Source organism: Nymphaea colorata, chromosome 3, assembly GCF_008831285.2.
Source record: "Nymphaea colorata isolate Beijing-Zhang1983 chromosome 3, ASM883128v2, whole genome shotgun sequence".
Classification (NCBI taxonomy): domain Eukaryota; kingdom Viridiplantae; phylum Streptophyta; class Magnoliopsida; order Nymphaeales; family Nymphaeaceae; genus Nymphaea; species Nymphaea colorata.
The window spans coordinates 2,642,172-2,662,054 of NC_045140.1; the positions used below are offsets into that span (position 1 = coordinate 2,642,172).

A 19,883-nucleotide genomic window follows, 5' to 3' on the forward strand; every position below is an offset into this window, starting at 1 on the left:
TTGAGCTCAAGCTCAACAAGTAATTGCCGGGACGAGCTCGAGCGGAGTCCAGCTCGATGTTTCATTAGTTGAGCCAAGCTTGAGCTGATTGAACTCGGACTCGACTCAGCTTGTGTTCGCCCTTACAGACCCTGAGGGTAACCTGCGTGCGCAGTTCGTTGCATACAACCTGTAGACGCCAAAAGGAAAAGGAGGCCATGTTGATAATTATTTATCAGAAAACGTCTTTTTAAGTCTTTTCCAAATTTTTGATTTGTTTTTTTGTCCTTACAAAAACTTTTACATTTCTATTAAGTGGATGCATTTTAGTCGTAAGCTATATTAATGCATGAAAAATTTGTACACCAATATGACATACATAACCAGCTTCACCAGCCCAGCCCCGTATTTCTCGGCCTCGGTATAACACTAAAAGTTAGCCAATGTATAACAATTTGTGATATCTTTAGAAAACTATGGTTCATATGTATTGTTAGATATTTGGAAAACAAGTAAAAAACGTAATTGACCTGTTTCATTACGGCTTATCAACCCGGATCTTATCATCATTAAATCGACCGATCGAGTCATGGAGTAATATTGTTTTAATAATCTAATACTTAACTTGTGCCTTGGTGCATATAATTTGTTGCGTGCACAAAAACCAGAACAAAAAATGCAATATTATAAATGCGATACAGTATGTTCAATCGTAAATAAATAAATTTGTATATGTACAATTATCTATGACAGTTATGTATTAGCATCTTCAATTTCAGGTTGGTGTTGTCAAATCTCATAAATTCAATTCTGAGGAGTATTTTCTTCAAATTTAATTTTTCACACCAATGTCACGTTCATGCACTAATACTTACAAGAACCACCAGTTAAAGAACTTATTTTAGATGAAGAAATTTTCATATTGAGGCCTACCAGATTTTGTCTATAATTTCCAAAAAAGAATCATTTTTTTTTATTTCCTAATCAATGAAGTTTGTATTTTTTATGAAATATGTTAAATAAAGGCCTGTAATGAATTTTAGTTAAGCTAATAAATTGAAAGAGTTAGCTGAAAATTTTTGTACAAAATTAATTTCTAATGCTATGCCCTTTGATAATATATATATATATATATATATTTATTTATTTATAAAGTAAGCTGGGGTTCATATAATGCATGTAAAATAACCTGTTAAAACTTTTTAGTTGCATGTAAGTATAGTTTTTAATTTCCTGTTTCAATAGGGAAGTTCTCATTACATTAAAAATTGTTGGGTATTTGTGGCAGGACTCTTAAGAGTTCATTTGACGGGAAGAAGTGCATAGAAGCACAGAGCGTCATCAGATATTCCAGGTATTTGTTTTGATCAAAGAGAGAGTGTGGAAGACGGAGAAGATGGCAGCATCCATGGCATGAACTGTAGCAAGGTAAATTGATGAAATAGCGGCACTCTTATTGCATTCCAACTACTAATAGAAGTATCCAAAACCACACCTAACGATCAAGAAAAGAAACCATCGTGTGTTGGTGCCCTTCCGAATGAGCAGCAAACAAAGAAAGAGAGCATCATCAATGTGAGGCTCCGCCGACGGCGATCGGATAGCGGCTATGATGATCAGCAGTAGCAATGGCATTCGCCGGCGGGGTGGCCCCAGTTCTTGCACTCGCCGCCCTTGCAGCCGTTGTCCGTACAGTACGTGTAGCAGTGGCTCTCTTCCTCTGCGTTCCCTTTGAAGCATCCGACGAAAGGATTGGTGCAGCACACCGACTCTGGAGTTTCTTCTCCCTCGCAACCTGAAGATATTTCAATCTCATCAATCACAAGTTATATATATATATATATATATGGTCAGTGTAATGTTTAAAACTCACTCAGCTATTTAAGTGTTGTCAGATCTATTATAATGAAGAAAAACAAAAGTGATGACATATTTGTCATCATATATATAATATGAGTTCACATTTTTTTTTCTTCTATCTACCTGTAATATGGATGAGTGACGCTGGGTGACTTTGTAGAGTAAAGTCATCATTCACTCACTCACAATTTTAATCTATTTACCTAATCCAATGTATGTATATATATATATATATTGGATTAGCTAAATGAATTAAAATTGGTTGTTTAGTATGCGGGAGAACATTTAAAAGAAACACTTACACGAAATGAGGAGGAAGCAGACGAAAATGGTGGCAACCAACACCTTGTTTGCCATTTTTTCTTGTTCTTCCTTTCTAGGACTAGGGATGACAAAAGGTTCTTCGACTACTCTTTCGATAGCTCCATAGGCTACTATTTATCTGATTTCGAGGAGAATATTTCCAAGATCACCTTTCATATATAACTTACCGTCATTAAGAAGTTAATTAATTCACATATATATATATATATACACATATAAGGTTACATACTACATGGTTAATTTCCAAAGATTTCAAGATCCATCGAAAATAAATGTTTACTTACGTTCAAAGATCTAATCCATGAATGCAATAAAGTCTCTTATGAACTTCTATATATACCAAGTAAAAACAAATATTTGCAAGCTGTGGAAAATCGTTCAGATGCGCGCAAAAGGAAACACAAATAAATGAGACCCCTTTAGTTGGATCTCGTTAAAAAAAAGAGATCTAGGGAATTACAATAATCCAGTTAAGTTGGTCCGGATCCTGTGAACCAAGCCGAGTACCTAACTTTATATATATATCCGGCGTATGAATAATTTGTACACCAATATAGCATATATAGCCAGTTTCACCAGCCCTAACACTAAAAGGTAGACAATGTATAGCAATTTGGATATCTTTAGAAATATATGGTTCCTATATATGGGTTAGATATTTGGAAACCAAGTAAAAATCATAATTTTCAATATTGAACTTTAAATATTTGGAGACCACGTAAAAGTTGCACTCTTGAGTGGATTTTAAATCTTTGGAATCAAATGTAACATGTCACCGTAAATTTGGTCTAATAGGCAGACCCTGTTGGATTTGATCGATTTATATATAGTGGGATCTGGCTTGATCAGCCTCAGGGAATCTTGTCCATGAGTTGGATTACTGGGACAATCCGAGAGGATACTTCGAATAAAGTAAAACAAGATAAAAGGAATAAAGCAAAATTCATATTACCGATACAGTCTGCTTTATAAAAAATTCAATTTAGCCCATCTTGCAAAGTGACTTAAAAAAAATGAGGTGGGCCAGGGCCCATGCGGAAATAACTAACTCCTTAGTGAATGTAAGTTACAAATGAAAGGTGAACTTGGAATTATTCTCGTAGAAATAAGATAAATAGCAGCCCATACGAGCTATCGAACGCCACAGAGCAGAAATCTCCCCCTCAAGTTGGTTGTCCTGTATCATATAGACCCGACTTGGATATGATGTTGTTCAACTTCGATATGCTTTGTCCTTTCATGAAAAATATTACTTTCTATGTGTATTGCAACTTTACTTTTACGTATGAGTTCCATATTGACATGTATTTGAACTCGTATATCTCTTAACAAATATTTGATCCACATAAGTTCACATGCAACTAGCGCCATAGCCCTGTATTCAAGCTCTGTACTACTCCCTGTTTAGTGCTTTTTCATGACACTATATTTTTTCTCAATGAAACAACAATAGCCTGAAATGGACCTCCTATTGTTGGGTGCCCTGGCCAATCTGCATCAACATATCCAATGACTTTTAGCTCACTGTCTCCGCTTAGTAGTCCCTTGCATCCTTGTGGTTTTAAGTATGTCAGAATTCTGTATGTTGCTTCTAAGTGAGGCTGCTTAGGTTGATGCATGAATTGGCTCAGCAAGTTAACAACATAAGTGACTTCTGGTCTAGTTGCAGTCAAGTATATCAGATGCCAATTAATCTTTGATAACTGCCTACATCTTTACCACTTTCTTTTAACAACTTTAAATTCATTTTTACTGGATTTTTTACCCTTTTTGCTCCCACTGTATCCTTAAGAAGCTCCAATATATACTTTCGTTGGCTAATGAAAATGCGATTCTTTGAATGTGCTACTTCAATGCCTAGAAAGTATCTTGACACTTTTTGATATCCAAATGACCTCAGAACACTCAATCTGTTCTATGTCATCCCTTGTTAGGATAATATCATCTACATAAATTACTAACAATGTGCTTCTTTTCTTTAAGGTCAAAATGAAGACTGAGTTGTCAGCAGGGCTCATTTTAAATCCTATTTTCTAATTGCTTTTGACTCTAATTCAAAAAAAAAAAAAAAATCACTTTTTTGTGTTTGTTTCACTACAGATCTCAAATTTGTAGTGATTTGGGATCCTAGGACCTTAGATTTATGGATTTAATGGTAGACCTCTCTCATCCTACCTTAAATTCATGGTTTTGAACATGTAGCATGAGTTTAAAATTCATGCTATTGAGATCCCCAGTTTGCTTAAATTAAGCATCTCCCAAAACACACATTTTTATGCAGTATCGGAACTTACCATTCAAACACAACCTTAACGATATTTGTGTTTTTTTTTTTGAAATATGTTAAATAAGGGCCCATATTGAGTTTTAGTACTTAAAGTGATAAATGGAAATGGTCATTACAAGTGTTATTTTTTTATATACATTTAGCGTAGCTGGTTGAGCTAGGGGCCTGTACTAAGACAGGTCTCTAGTTCGATTAATACCCCTTGCTCACCTAAAAATTACATTTGTGCCCTTTTAACCGGCTATTTTGGTTTTATGTGTCTAAGACTATTAGAATCCATTGGCTATGAAGTTTCAAACTCATGGCATCTCTTACCTACCTGTTTGGCAACAGTGGTATTTTTCAACTTGCCGGACGTACAAGACTGAGCTGCGACTGCTCCCGTTTTTGGTCACGGATTGGAGGAACTTTGACATGTCAACCGCAATTCTCGCTACAGAACGAAGCCCTGCAGGATGGTGGTTGCCGGAAAAATTGATCCATACGACCATCACTGCCACTTCTGTCATGTTCTCAACGAGGAGGAGAAGCTATCTGCTACCTGTCTCGAGTGATTCTTTCTCAACTCCAAATTGCAACTTGCAGTCATAACTGGAAAACACATGTTTACAAGTATGTGATGTACATCCGATCTGAGTAAGAATCTCGATTCGGTCAATCAAAGAAAAAATGACCTTTTTTGTTAAATTCAGGTTTGAAAACTTCAAGGTTGAAATTGAACTCAGGGATGTCGATTGATCTTAGTAGCATATCTGAAAATTGGAAAGATTTTGGTGGAACGCAGTGACATTCTTGGCACCGAGTTCTCTACAGACATATTTGAATTCCCAGCCATGGAGCAGGAAGAGAACCTGTTTTCTGTTCCTGAGGGTGAGACCCTCAGAGCTCCTGCCATCGATAATGCAGCGGGCATTGTACCGGCGGCGATTTCGATGGGGACGAGCAGCACCGACCGTATGCCATATCCAAAAAACTTAAGTATTCGATTGGCGGGGTTCAAAACAGCAGGGTTCAGGACTGAGCAGTGCAACAAGTGACAGCAGAACGGGGAATGCCCATGGAGGAACTTCAACACGTCATCCACGATTCTCTCTACAGAACGAAGCCCTGCAGGATGGTGATTGCCGGAACAAGGGCCATCGCTGCCACTTCCGTCACATTCTCACCGAGGAGGAGAAGCTATCTTCTTCCCATCTCCAGTGATTCTTTTTTCCTGAATAATGCATCGCCTCTCTTGAAAGGGACCTTGGAGAAAAACCGAGGAACAAAGAAACGAGAAAGGTGGAAAAGTCTTTTTTGTTTCGGAGATTCATCTGCGTTGATGTTTAGGAGCTTCATTTGTGTTGAAGATACATTTGCGTTGATGTTTAGGAGATTCATTTATGTTGAAGATTCAATTGTGTTGATGTTTAGGAGATTCATTTGTCTTGAAAGGTTTAGTTATTGGGGCTTTGGCTTCTTTGGAGTATTTTTCTCCTCCCCCTTTCATCTGCCATTTTTTATTTTTTTGCAGTTAAGTGGTCAGTTGCTCAGCAATTATGCAGCCACTAGACAAGGCAGTGCGCTACTGTGTGGTCAATTGCCCAGATAGACCTAAACAAAATGCTTATTTATTTATTGACACCTTCAAATGTTTTTTTTTTTTCATTTTTATATTGGTGCCTTTAAAAATCAAAACTATAAAGTGCCCTTTAGAATCAGATATTATTTTGAAGACATGCTGAAGAAAACTTGTCAAATTTGGGAAACCATAAAGTGTATGGTAGTATATGAAGAAAACTTGTCAAATTTGTGCACTTAAAATATATAGTCCTTGTATAAATTGTTAAACATATGCTTGACTGTTACAAAATCTAAAACTCATGCTTAACAGTTTGTCTGGATATTTTAAGTAACATGGTTAAGTTTTAAAAGATGCCAGCCACACCCTCCCTTTTAAAGCAATTTGAAAAGACTACTAAGTTTTTGACAGGTTTCCCAAACTGCACTTACATTTTGACATAACCCTAGGAACATGATGTGGGTACCTAAGTCATTTCCACAATATTATTTAACCATCGCCATGTATGGTAAAAACACACTACTATAAAAGAGGTGTATTTTTTTGAAAAATCTGTTTCTAAATCAAGCATGCATATATAATTTCCAAACTTGAGTGTTTTCATGATATGAGAAAACTTAAGAATGCTTTACATTTTTTATAAATTAATACTTAGAATTTTAGAGGCCGTTTGCACCAGTAACAATTTGTTTACATCCAATGAACCTGTTTAAAAAATTAGAATAGATTTGTAAAACTTGGTAACATAGTATTTTATGAATCTATCTCAAATTTTGAGACAAAAAAACCACTGAATAGTAACAATATGTTATAAATGCCAAATATTCTTCTTCTCTATCAGGTTAAATATCTTCTATCTTTCAAAAATAATATAACAATGCTACAAAGGCAAGCATAGAGTTGTATGTTTGGCCATAAGAGGGCAGCCCAATAGTGGCGGAGCAAGGATTTCTCAACCCCATGCCTCATTAAACAATGTTTCAATACAATTATAGTCGGGCCAATTTTTGCTTTTTTTCAAAAAAATTTAAAGAGATTAAACTGACATTTTTAAATAAGTTACACTAGTTTCTAATTGGTCCTAGCTTCTTTTCCATAGATCCATTTGCCTCTTCTCCAAAGGACATTTTGTTGCCGAAGCGGAACCAAACACTGAGATTGATAGAGATGTCAATATATTCGATTTGGATCACATATATGACCAAACCAACCCATTCAAATAGCATCGGATATGAAAAAAAATTAATATCTCATTAAGAAATAGATTGAGGTTTAAATTTAGAAAATGACATTATGTCTTGTCTGGATAAGATACCCAATCAAACTCTTCAAAACAAATCAAATGAAAAGAAATATGTCCGATTAAGAAATCACATTGAATTCAGATTCAAGAAATGACATTTGATTGGACTCGGATTTAGATATAAATATACATAAATATTTAATTGGATTTGGATTCGGATCAAACTTAATTTTAAACAAATATCCTATATTTAATGTCTTTATATGTTGAAAATCAATCAATTTTGGTTGCAAAATTCAGATTCAGATTCAAATATAAATGTAAAAATGAGATCTATATCGAAGTTGAATTGTGAAATAGGATTTTCTTTATTCGTATTTAAATTCGGATTCAAATGTGAATATGCGAATATAGAAAAAAAAAAAACAGATGCAATGTATCACCAATTTAATTCCAATCCCCGTAGTATGCAAGACCCGATCCGAAGACTCTGAGCTCCTGCCCTGAACTCAAAATAGCGAAGATGAAGGCGGCCAGAGAGAGAAAGGTGGAGAGAGGGGAGGGGAGACAGCGATTTGGATGTGGGCAGTCTCGCGAGTCCGAGTCCCGTCGGTTCAGCCATGGGCAGCATCCTTGACGAAAGCTCTCTTCTCTTCTGCGTCTGCTTCATCTTCTTCTTCGCTGCTGGAGCTGGAGGAAGTGGAGAGGGTGCTGAGAGACGTGAAGGCTGGTGACGTCCGAGTCGTCCCTGTCTCCGAGCGGTACGACTGGGCTGACTTCATGGTGATCGCTTCAGGCCGCTCCGCGTGGCATGTCAAGAACATTGCTCAAGCGCTCATCTATAAGGCACTCATTATCCCAGTTTTTTTCCTTTCATTATAAAATTTACACTCTTCAATCAATCTGGATTCTTTTAATTTGGGGGGCTTTTGTTTAAGCTCATTCCGTTATTCCGTTTCTCTTGTTGAAGCTCATTTTCATGTTGTCATTCTCAAGATCACTAGCTTTTCGTGGGGCCGTTTTCGGCTTCTTTGATTCTGAAAATCCATAAATTGGGACTCTTTGTAGAACCCTGCTCCTATTTTCGGTTATAAAATCTTCTTATTCATCAACATCCTAGTTTTCTTTTTTTTTCTTTTTTTTCTGGTGGGCCTTCGGATTTTGTCCTTCCTGGTTATGGGAAACTCCTAAGTTGGGACTTGCTCATTTTGGTGTTAGCATTAAATCTCGTTGCTCCTTATAAGAACTACAAGATGAAAGTGTTTGTCATTTTTTTTTGGCACCATCGCTAGTGCTAGTTCGATGCCACCTTTGGAAGAGGAAATATTTGTCTAGTGGGAGTTCAAATAGCTACAGCAATATAGGGAAATACAGGTATTTCCATGTACTATACTGTTGCACAAAAGCGTATTGATCTATCTTAAGTTATGCCAGTTATATCAATAACTTTGGCGCTTCGTTTTTCTATTCCTTGTTCATATTTTGTGGAGAACTTGAAATGGCCTTATCTAGTTGAAGGTTCTTTCTCTGACTCAAACTCTGGTGACAAGCAAAAAGCCTGTATATGAGATAGTTGTTCTCATTCTCCACTATTTTTGTTCTTTGTTAAACAGGTGAAACAGAAGCAGAAGGGAGCTGATCGGTTGATGCTGCCGAGTGTGCAAGGGCATGAATCCGGACAGTGGGTTGTTATAGATTCTGGTCAGTTGATTTGAGTTGTATGTCAGGGTTAACATGGTTCAGATATGTAACACATTGGCTAATAGTTGAATTAGATGCTCAGCCAGCGGCTACATTTTTGTGATAAGAAGCCCTATTTGTACCTTCTTTCTTTCCATATTTTCTGCAGCTTTTTGACAACTTCTCTCCTCTTTGTACTTCATATGATCCCTTAGGTGGCATAATCGTGCATGCACTTGATGAGAAGGCCAGATCCTACTACAATTTGGAAAGCCTTTGGACAACAGAAATGCAGCCGAGGGCTCCAAATCAGGTTTGCTTAGCATATATCTTTCTATACTCTTGCTTGTATGAACTGGTTGTCAATTCAATGGACTACAATAGTATACGTGTCCTGGAATTGTTTGGCTGTTTGAGTTGTTCCTCTTGGATATTGAAAGTGGAATTACTAGTGAGGGTTTATATACAACAGAATACATGTCTTATATATGTGTCTGTGTATAGAGAGAGAGCAAGAGAGAGGGAGAGAGAATGTAATTACTTAATGCAGCTAAATTGTTTGGCGATAAAGCAGGTGCAGCCTGAAGAAAATCAGGTATCATGGTTTCAACCTTAACAGAATATGATAAACTGACCAAAATATATTGGACATTAGAGAACTGCACTCTGTAGTCTGTTCAGTGGTTCTAAATTTCTAACTTAAGTATGTGAACATCAACAAGATGTGAAACATCACTAATTACTGCCTTGGAACTGTACCTAGACAAAAGGAAGCATGTATGGGAGTTAGTGGAGCTCTGTGTTAGGCTTGGCTGGTGACCCTACAGATAGACTAAAGAAAAGGTGTGCCCTTTTGACATGAAATTGTTTTTGCTAGTCAAAAAAAAAAAGAAAAGGAAAATGCACTCATTGTGTCCCTGCTGCAAGATCAAGTGTACTTGAGTGGAAAATCTAAGGTTGTGCCAAGAAAAAGCCTGCTGTATGTACTTGAATCAATGTTGTGTGTAACATACTGTATCATGTGATACATTATATTATTATATAACGTAATTATTGTGACAACCTGTATGCATGGTACCATATTGTATGTAACATTATCATTGGCCCTCGACTCTGAAAATAAAAATGATATGTTATAAAATCTAATTTTTCCCAATTCTAAGGCTATGTTTGATAGCATGGGATCTCAGTGTTAGCCTCTTAGCCTGATTTGGAATCCATTTTAGGTGAAATCCATGGCTTGACGCCCACATCAAGAAGAACCTAGTGGAATAGGAAAACCTAGCAAACCAAAGGAACCTAGTGAAACCATCAATTCCTTATTGCGGATATATATTTCCTCTTCCAAGTCCCTTTTGTCGATATATATTTCCTCTTCATTTAATTAGACTAAGGTCGTTGGCATTTGAGTTTTAGAATCGTATCCTATAACTTTTATTGTTACACTTGTGCGTCAGGGACTTGAAGTATGTTCTTTGAGTATATACACTTTGATTCCTATACAAGTTATGGTGAATTGGTGTTTCATGGTCCTCTGTTACTTTTTATGTGACTTATGTTTGCACCATTCATTTTTCGTATTAGGAAAATTTTCCTATCTTTTCTGAATCTCTGATTTTTTAATTATTCATGTTGTTATATTAAAAAAATGCCGATGTTACATATTTGACTATTGGTCCGATAAACTTTACATTGTACATTTTTACAACACTGACTTGAACAGTTACCATTCATCCAACCTGTTGTCCCCGTTGACATACATTACTATACACATTCTACAAGGTTGACTTCTTCGTTTTACATTTTTTTCAGTAAAATTGTGCTTGACAGAGCTAAATATTAGCAATTTGAACAGGTGGAAAACTTTTCCCATGAATAAAGAAAAGAAATAGCTGTATTAAAACTTTTTTTTTTTGGTTGAGGGGATTCAACTTTATATTTACCAATGTTATCTTTATACACATTTTGCAGGAGGATTTGGGGAAGGCCCTTGCAAAAGTTCGTAGGAAACGAAATAATTCTAAGAAAGTCACAGAGATCACTACCAAGTCTTGATAATGTGATTGACCTCACGCTTCATGCTTGCACTTGTACAAGAACAATCTAAATTCCCATGCTACAGAATTTTTTTGTCTGCATGTCATATTCTTCTGTTTTTCGTCCATTTGATAGAGTGAATACAGTACTGGAGCAGTGGAAACCATGTTAAGGTCCATTTTTAAAGGTTACCAACTTGGAGTAGCTCAATAACGTACGTCTATTCCTCGTGCCTAGACAGTTTTCCGTTGGTGCTGCTCGGTTACAAGTGCATCGCCGGTTTCTTGAAACATCGCAGCTGAAACGGCAGGCAGCTGTAGTGATTGTGTAAGAAAACAATGTACATATGTTCCTGATAACATCACTCTTGGTCTTAATTTCTCTATCTTCTCGTAGAGCTAACTGCTGGTGGAAGTAAAACTCTCTTTGGCCTCATAACGGCTGACTTTCAAATTTTAGCACATTTAGTTCTTAAAATAAGTGGTTTGTCTATCATCATCATTCATGACCATACTGTCGCGAGTCTTTTTGTCATTGGACCTGGCGCTAGCGTGAAAAATGTCGTTCCTTAGTTCTAAGAAAATTATGTTTTCAAATAGAGTTGGATCCTTATTTGATGGAATGGACAGCTGCTACGTTTTACTCGAACTACATGCAAAGGAGGATTGCAATATTATATTGCTTGCTTTTGGTGATGGTTTATATGATGCCAAGGCTTTGTCTTTTTGGTGATGCCATCAATGGATTTTTATTACCTTTCGATGTTGGACAGCAAGCGTGAATATCTTTCTCATTCTGGAATTTACCTTATTTTTCCGTTGTATTCATGCTTCAATCAAATTTCTTACTCAAAAGGATTCAGAATTTCTCTCTTGGCTTTCTGGTGTTTTCAGCTGGATGATCACCAGAGATGATTTTCTTGGTGATAGGTCAGAATGGGGTGAAAGGATTCTTTCATTTTTCCTTTCATTTTGGGTAGGCATGTGGTACCAAGAAGTATAGGTTTGCAGGGTTAGATTAAGACAAATCCAGATCTCAAGTGAATTCCTATTGGCAACCCAATTATGATCTCATGTACAAATCAATGGGTGGCTTTGTATGTAGAAATGATATGCCAACAAATTTGATCTATATCACAGCCATATGTGGATTGACGAACCGATTTTAGATCTTACACATATTTGGGTCTACTAGACACATTTGGATTCAAAAGGATGTGGATTAAGAAAACCTGTTCTAGCCTCAAGTAGATCCGGATTAAGTATCCAAAATTAAGTAACCACCCCAGACACCCATCTACAAACTGGAATATATAAATAAGGTTCCTAATCAGTCTTGGAGCTGGGTGTGGGCACTGTGTGGGCAATTACCCACAAGACTCAGAAAAATGTTTATTTGCATCTTGATGCTTCAAGGTAATCTTTTATTTACATATTGGTGTCCTTAAAAATTTTAAATTTTATAACTAGTAGCCCTTGGTCAAATTTTTTTTTTAGCACCATAAGGTTCCTAACCCAGTGAATGACAATATGCATCAATATATATGTACAACATATAAAAAGTAAAAATTGCATGCGGATATTCAGTTTAATATTCATATGCATATTGTGGCATATTCATGGAATAAGAACACAGCATTCCATGCCAACGATTGAGACACATTCGTGGAACACTTTGTTCCAATTGCTGCAGCATTGGCTACCAAACACTCTCATAGACAATGTAACATCTTATATCTTTATACATTTTTATACGTATCTCATGTTCATATGCAAATATGTAACACAAGTATGCATAACATGCATAAAATGTAACTGAGTGCCCAAGAAAAATTGACGACTTGGGTGTCTGTTCTTCATGTGCTGATCGATCAAATCGGCGCCCATGCATGATCATTTTTTTCTCTAATTGACTTCATTCATCACACATCATAACATGCAGTATAATATGAGAGGGTCGAACCACACTTTGTACAACCAATTATTAATTATTTAGGAAGATGATGACCATTATTAACTATAGTCGTACTCGTACTCACCTTGTGAAGAACAAAATTGCATCACTTTATAGTGTTTACCATCATTTGTTTTAACACAGAAACTAACAAATCAAATTGAAGGCTATTATAAAAGATTGATGTTCATGACTAGACTGATCTTGGCAAGTAAATGTATGCCAAAACAGATCAAATTTCAGTTATAATAAAGCCAACTCTCATATAAATGAATGTGACGTGATATGCTATGGACTACAATATTGTTATTTTGGTAGATAGAGACAACTCGCAATTGTTCTAGCTATTTCATCGACATGCATATCATAATAGTTCTTAAGGGCATGGGCTTACGCCACATTTGACACATAGAAACCTAAATTTCACATGAATTTTCCTAAGCAGCCTATTTTGGAACTTTTAACAGTGATAGACATGTTTCAGAAACCCAAAATCCTTAACTTTAAGTTTGGTTTTAATTAAGCTTCAAAATCTACTGATTTAGATCTATTTTGGCCATATTCAACCTTTAATCCAAGATCAGGTCCTCAACCACGATCACAGTTGATCTAACGCTGTATTTGATTGTGTTTATCTCACTTCATCTGGATTCCGAAATACATTTTGCCGGAACTTTTCTTTGTCATATCACGTTAAGTCTTTTTACAGTCCAGTCAAAGCACAATCCTTTTCATTTTAATCTTGTCAACTACTATGATCCATATGAAACAACAGAATAATCTTGTCAACTACTATGATCATAGGGTTACTAATGCATTTATCATTTGAAATCCACCACATGCATGCCAATATCAGCCTAACATCATCATGTTCATACTCTCTCTCTCTCTCTCTCTCTCTCTCTCTATATATATATATATATATATATATATATATATATATATATATATATATATATATATATATATATATATATATAGAGAGAGAGAGAGAGAGAGAGAGAGAGAGTACATTCTCAGAAACAGACATTTCCTTTCTTGTTGACCTATCGAGCATAGGTAAAGGGCAGATCACACATGTTCCGTTTGCTGTCTAGCACTTCTAAATCTGCTCTTGTTCGTAATTAACTAAGGAGAAGAAAGATGAAACCAGTACTAGGGATTAGCGAAGAGCTTTAAAATTAACAACTCAACCTTCTCGAAAAAAATATCAATGGTACTGTACTTTCCTTTTTTGAAAAGTGAAAATGAACTTGAAAAGGAAAACATAAGTTTCATGTGTTCTAAGCCGACCTCATTTAATTGATCCTTTTGTTTGGTAATTGTAGGCATAAACGAGGTTTATGTTAATAAAATCGGAGATGGGAGGCTCGTTAATGCCATTAGATTAATGGGGTTGTCCTTAACTGGAAATTTCATTTTAAAATTCTACTTGGGCCTTAGCTTGTTATTTAAAACTCCTAGGTTGCAATTCATGATCTTGAAAGAACAACAAAATATGGGCATTGATCAAAAGAGGCGTGCATGACGAAGAATTTGTCTCTGTCATAACGTTCATCACATGGAGAGATAAAAATGTAAAAAATGACACAAGTTTTGGTTATTGCAACTAATTATATAAGTAACTTGCTTTTATATTTGTAATAATTTAATCACCATCACTTGATATTATTTGAAATTGATGGCTCAGACACTTGACATCACTTGCTTTTATATTTATAACTTGCTTTTATATAAGTATAGGTTGTGTTTAAACAGACTGAGAAACTCAGTAACGTGGATTTTAAATTCATGCTACATGTTAAAAACTATGAATTTAAATTATGATGATCTAAGATTGTAGGATTTCATATCACCGCGGATCTCAAATCCACGGTGAAACAAACACAACCATGGGAGAACATAAACACAAGAACTCTTCATCATACTAACTTATTCAGAGAGTCTTTTCGAAATTGTGGATTTTTCCAATGACTTAGTTTTCTTTAATAGAACATTTTATATTGTTTTGTTAGTTTAAAATCCTAGTTTTTAGGTTTACTGCTTTCACTAGTGGTGGAGACAAACAAAATCAATTTGCATGTAACTTTTTCATGAATATGACCTAAAGATTGAAGTATATTACTTACACGTAGCCCACACCTATCTCCGCACCTGCCCTAATGGCATCTAAGAGGGTGTTTGGCAGTGTTCCGTGAATGATCCGGGGATCATTATAAAACTGGGTCCCAAAAAATGCATTGTTCCTCCTACCAAACACTCTTTAAGGCTCACACCAAGTATGCCAGTTCCTTGAGGCCTTTTAATACAAAAGTAAGCTTTTTTTAGTCAAGAGTTCAAATTTGATGAGCCAATAATGCTCAGCTATTGAGTGTTACCTACATGCTTGATCAATGAACAAAAAAATCTTGAAGAGACTTAGTATTAAAACTAACCAAGATCCAAATGCATTGCATATGGGGTCTTTCCTTCAAAAGGCAGTTTATTTACCAGGGAGAAAAAAAAAGAGAAATGAGAAATGAGAGATATAATACTCTTGATATTCACAATAAATTATCAAGAGATAAAACTGCATCCCCCAATTTTCTGCCACCTGTTATATGTGCGATACTGGTGCACAAAATTTCATGTGCCAATAATGGTAATGACAAAAGTACCCCTCGTTCAAATAAAAAAAAACACAAGTTTAAAACAAAAATAGAAATAAAAAAAATAAAATGACTACAAATGATATGTTTTTTTTTTATTACTAAAATATCGCTCTTTGCACACGCATAACGGTGCATGCAACCTTTGCATCTCTAGTCAAGAGATGTAGCCTGGCCTGATTCTCATCCATCCTTCCTTGGTAGTGATGTCTCGAAGAGACAAGGCCTCGTGTTCTGTCTCTAGGGTCCAGAGCTGCTTTGGAGGCAACACCGCTGGCCGCTGGCCGGACAGGGATGCCAAACCCGCCAAGGCAATCTGTCCACAGTCCGGGAGTTCCTGGCCATGGCTGAGGCTGATCAATGCGTAAACTGGACCTATTCAGGCAGGGATGGCACAAGTTGATGTGGAAAAAAACACTTGTGAAAATGACAGGGAACTTGTCTTGATTGTTGGAATGAATTCAGAATGAGATCTGACCGAATGACAAGAACACCTGAGCTGAGCTGACCCGATTACAGATGCAGTGCATCTGAAGATCTAATTGGGCTCCATGATTTCCGTCACTCCCACCAACTTGCAACATACAGATGGGCCAAACATGGCTTCATTGGATTTTTGCATGTCTTAAGGGGAAAGCAATTTGCTAAAGGTTGGGGGGCCAAGGATCTGGATCTGGATTTTGGATCTGATATTTATCCACTACCCCCAGGTACTCCTGCACCAGCACAAGGTCGATTCTCCGGACCATTCACGTATAGATCCTGTGGATCCAACCCGTGTATCTCTTGGCGGGTCTTGCTAATGCATATTTTGGGTGTCAGTGGAGTCCGGTTCGGATCATAAACTGGTCACTTCACCATGAAAATTATGTCATTCCATGGTCACCATATATCAAGGTTTTCTGAAAAATCTTGTGTCAAAATGATTGATATCTGAATCGTCTTGAATGGATGAATTCGATTTGGATATGTGGCAAACCAATTAGATTCAATGGCTGATTCAAGAGCCACACAACAATTTCTAAGTTTTTTTTTTTATATTTTAAGGTTTTTATCTTCCAATTATTTCTATAATTTTCTGTTTAACTTTCAATAAAAAAAAAATTTGGCGTGAGTTTTGCCGATTCACAAACAGTTCACATCCGATAAAATTAGAACGATTAATTTAAGAAATTTTCCAACTTAATATGATGGGGTTCTACCTTTCTTTTCCTTTTTTTTTTGGTTTTTAAATTTTATATTAATTCTAAATGAAATAGATCGGGTGTATTTGAATGATCCAATGTTCAAGTTATTTTGCTTCTAAGAAATGTGTAAGGTTCATTGATTCTTCACAGCTACGTACCGAAATGTTGGCAAATAAATTGAACAATTTGCCCTTTTCATTGGGTATCCAAGTATATATATATATATATATATATATTTCACATTGCTAGCAAATCTTCATATATTTATACCGATATATTAATGCGATTGAAGTTCTTTCCATATTATCAATCTCTTGGCAGAACATATTCACCTTTTTTCATACACCATATCGGATCTTCCTGGGAATTGGATCTGATGGTTCGGGCACAGATCTGGAAATGAGGAATCAACGGACCTGAGTACCGGATCCACCACATATGTCCTTAGCTGGATCCACATGTAAGAATGTACTTGCAGATCTTCACTTCATGCAGGTAAGTTGGGTCGTGGATCTGATGAAAGGCCAGACCTTACTGTAAAGCTTATCGGAAAATCTAGATTGGTCGAACTCCAATCGGGTTAAGATCTGCCCTATCGACCGCACTAAAGCAGGAAGATAATGCAGCTGCTTTTTCTCTGGCAGTTTACTTTAAGCAAGCGAAGGACCCTGATCTACTGGTAAATGGGGATGGATGCTTTTGGAGGAACTCTCTCTCTCTCTCTCTCCTCTCTCTCTCTCTTCATAATAAGTTCATTATAATCATGAAAATTCAGAAAATCATATCGGCATATATATATATATATATATATATATATATATATATATATATATATATATATATATATAGAGAGAGAGAGAGAGAGAGAGAGAAAGAACAAACTTTCCCAGAATTTTGTTGATCCATATTGAGTTAGTGTAAAGAGGTTACCATTTCAGCCCCCATCAACTGTAACACACTTTTGGCCTTGTATGCCAACATAGACTATGCCACGTGAGTGACACCTCTAATGCTTTATGCACTTCTTTTTTTTTTGGAAAAAGATCATGTTCAACTCATATTTTATGAGTGAAGAAAGTTAAGAGTGTAGATCACAAAATTATAGGTGAGCGTGGGCGTAGCAGAGCTAGTTGAGCTAGTGGGTCGGTGAAAGTCCAGTCGTCAGTTTGATTTCCATGACCGTTGCGCCTCTAAATATAAATAGTAAATGTACTATAGCACAGTTGACGGGTATTGGTTACCAACCAGGTCCCAAAGCAACCTTAATTCCTAATGGTAGGGGAGAAAGGGGGGAAGTTTCATCCCCTCGTCGATTCACCAGTCATGAAATTCTTATGCCATTTGATTTTACACATTGAATTTTCATATTGCTTTTGAACATATACTTGAATTTTCAATTAGATTTGCACACACAAAACCACCAAATTTTGTGTTCATATTTCTAATTTATTTATGAATTAAATGTAAAACAATACTTGATTCTCTTTCAAGCGATCCCAGAAACAATTTGAGTGCAGCAGTTCATTTCTAAGAATATCTAAAATAAAAGAAGGCATGTTCCCATGTTCCATCATATGGGTATTTTCGTAATTTTATAAGGAAAAAAAAAATCTAGGCTCCACTTTCTGCCCTTATAAGAGGGGTCTTTCATTTAACACCAGGGGCATTTTTGGTCATTTATAACCCATAACACAGGGTCCCTTGTTAGGGGTCATAACATATGACCTGCTCAAGAAACAAGACCATTAATAAAGCACTGCACTAGAAAGCCCAAGAGATTATTGGCTAGTTAAGAGGCGCTGTCTTTCCATTAACAAATTGTGGCTGGTCGCATGGAAGTCTCTCATGCGGCTAATTCAAGAAATTGACTAACAGAAGCACTGCCTGCCATGATTTCTTGGGATATTCTTGCTGCCCCTTCCACATAAGAAGAGTCAAGGGCTGTCAGTCCTGCTTGCTCCTGTTCTGCTGCACTACTGCCTGCTACTTGGAGACACAGTGGTGTGCCTTCCAAGAAAGATTATTAGGGCACATCAAATTTAACATGAGAAGATGGATGGGACACAGAAATAGGGCTTGAAGTAGTTGAACTCCATTTGCAGAGTGTACAAAGCCTTGTTTTGACAGACATTCTGACAGGGAAGAAGCATTCTCAGTCTGGTTGCTGTCTTCTACTTTCCATTTCTGTCAACTGTAGAAAATTTTGAGTCTGTGAATCATGGGGAGTTGTAACTGGTCCACTTATCTATGTTTGCTCCATTTTTGTTCTCCTCTTGTCTAAGTTGCCAAAGATGTACTCTGTACTGGTTCTTGAAGTAACCAACGGTGAGACCCTAGGAACCAATGTCAATATGTTGGGGGGAATCAAGTGGTTCAATAAGAAAAAGAAGAGAAGCGGAAATTTTGGGAAGAACACCAACATGTCATTTATGTGGAATTCTTTTACAAAACTTTGCTAAAAAAATTTAGTTGGTATAACGACAACCTTACTTAAGCTTAGATTCTTGATTTAGATGCATATTTCGTCTTTAGTTTAGGAGTTCAGACGAAAGAAATTCAAACTTCAGCATGTTTCTGTTACACTAATGTGGCTTGCTTTTGTAAAATTCTTCTGTAAACTCTCTCTCTCTCTCTCTCTCTCTCTCTACGTGACGAGTCTGCACTATCTTCCAATATCTTGCAGGACATTTTTCCCACTTATACATTTCCTTTAGTCAAAATTTAGCCTTATATCAAACAACTTAAATGCAGCATTTTAAGGAATTGGGTATCCTCCATTTTTCTTCACTTGATATAAGAGCACAAAGTAAATTCTTTTGAAGAACTAAAATCTTCAGAACTTGCCAAGTTTGTTAATGGTGGGTTGGCATGCTTGAAATTCAAGGAAGTTCTAGATTGCTTTGGGCACACAGAAAATTTTTTTGCCCAATTTTATGAACTTGGTCCTAGTTGTCAATTGTGACAGGCTACCCACCTTCCCACATTGATCTGTCCTTGCTTGATCCAACTACACCTCAGTGGGACTTCAAAGCCACTGATAGATTGACAGTCTAATCTAACAGTTTTCTGATATAATATTTCTCACAACAGTAAAGCTACAATTCTTTTCAGAAACAAAGCAGAT

The 19,883-nt window shown here is 36.4% G+C and overlaps 1 protein-coding gene across 1 annotated transcript; it reads left to right on the plus strand.

The window, feature by feature from the left end:
• The first annotated feature begins 7,776 nt into the window (after positions 1-7,776).
• LOC116249847 (protein Iojap-related, mitochondrial) lies at positions 7,777-11,429 on the plus strand. The gene is made up of 4 exons (XM_031623149.2): positions 7,777-8,100; positions 8,868-8,955; positions 9,150-9,247; positions 10,906-11,429. Exons 1-4 carry the CDS (start codon positions 7,834-7,836, stop codon positions 10,987-10,989), a joined length of 537 nt encoding a protein of 178 aa, XP_031479009.1. The 5' UTR covers positions 7,777-7,833; the 3' UTR covers positions 10,990-11,429.
• Positions 11,430-19,883: the final 8,454 nt, after the last annotated feature.

Bases quoted from the DNA above. Each gene is read 5' to 3' on its own strand.
- LOC116249847 (XM_031623149.2), top strand. From the start codon at position 7,834: ATGTGGGCAGTCTCGCGAGTCCGAGTCCCGTCGGTTCAGCCATGGGCA. The intron at 8,101-8,867 runs GCACTCATTATC...TTTGTTAAACAG, and splicing joins CTCAAGCGCTCATCTATAAG to GTGAAACAGAAGCAGAAGGG. The intron at 9,248-10,905 runs GTTTGCTTAGCA...CACATTTTGCAG, and splicing joins AGCCGAGGGCTCCAAATCAG to GAGGATTTGGGGAAGGCCCT.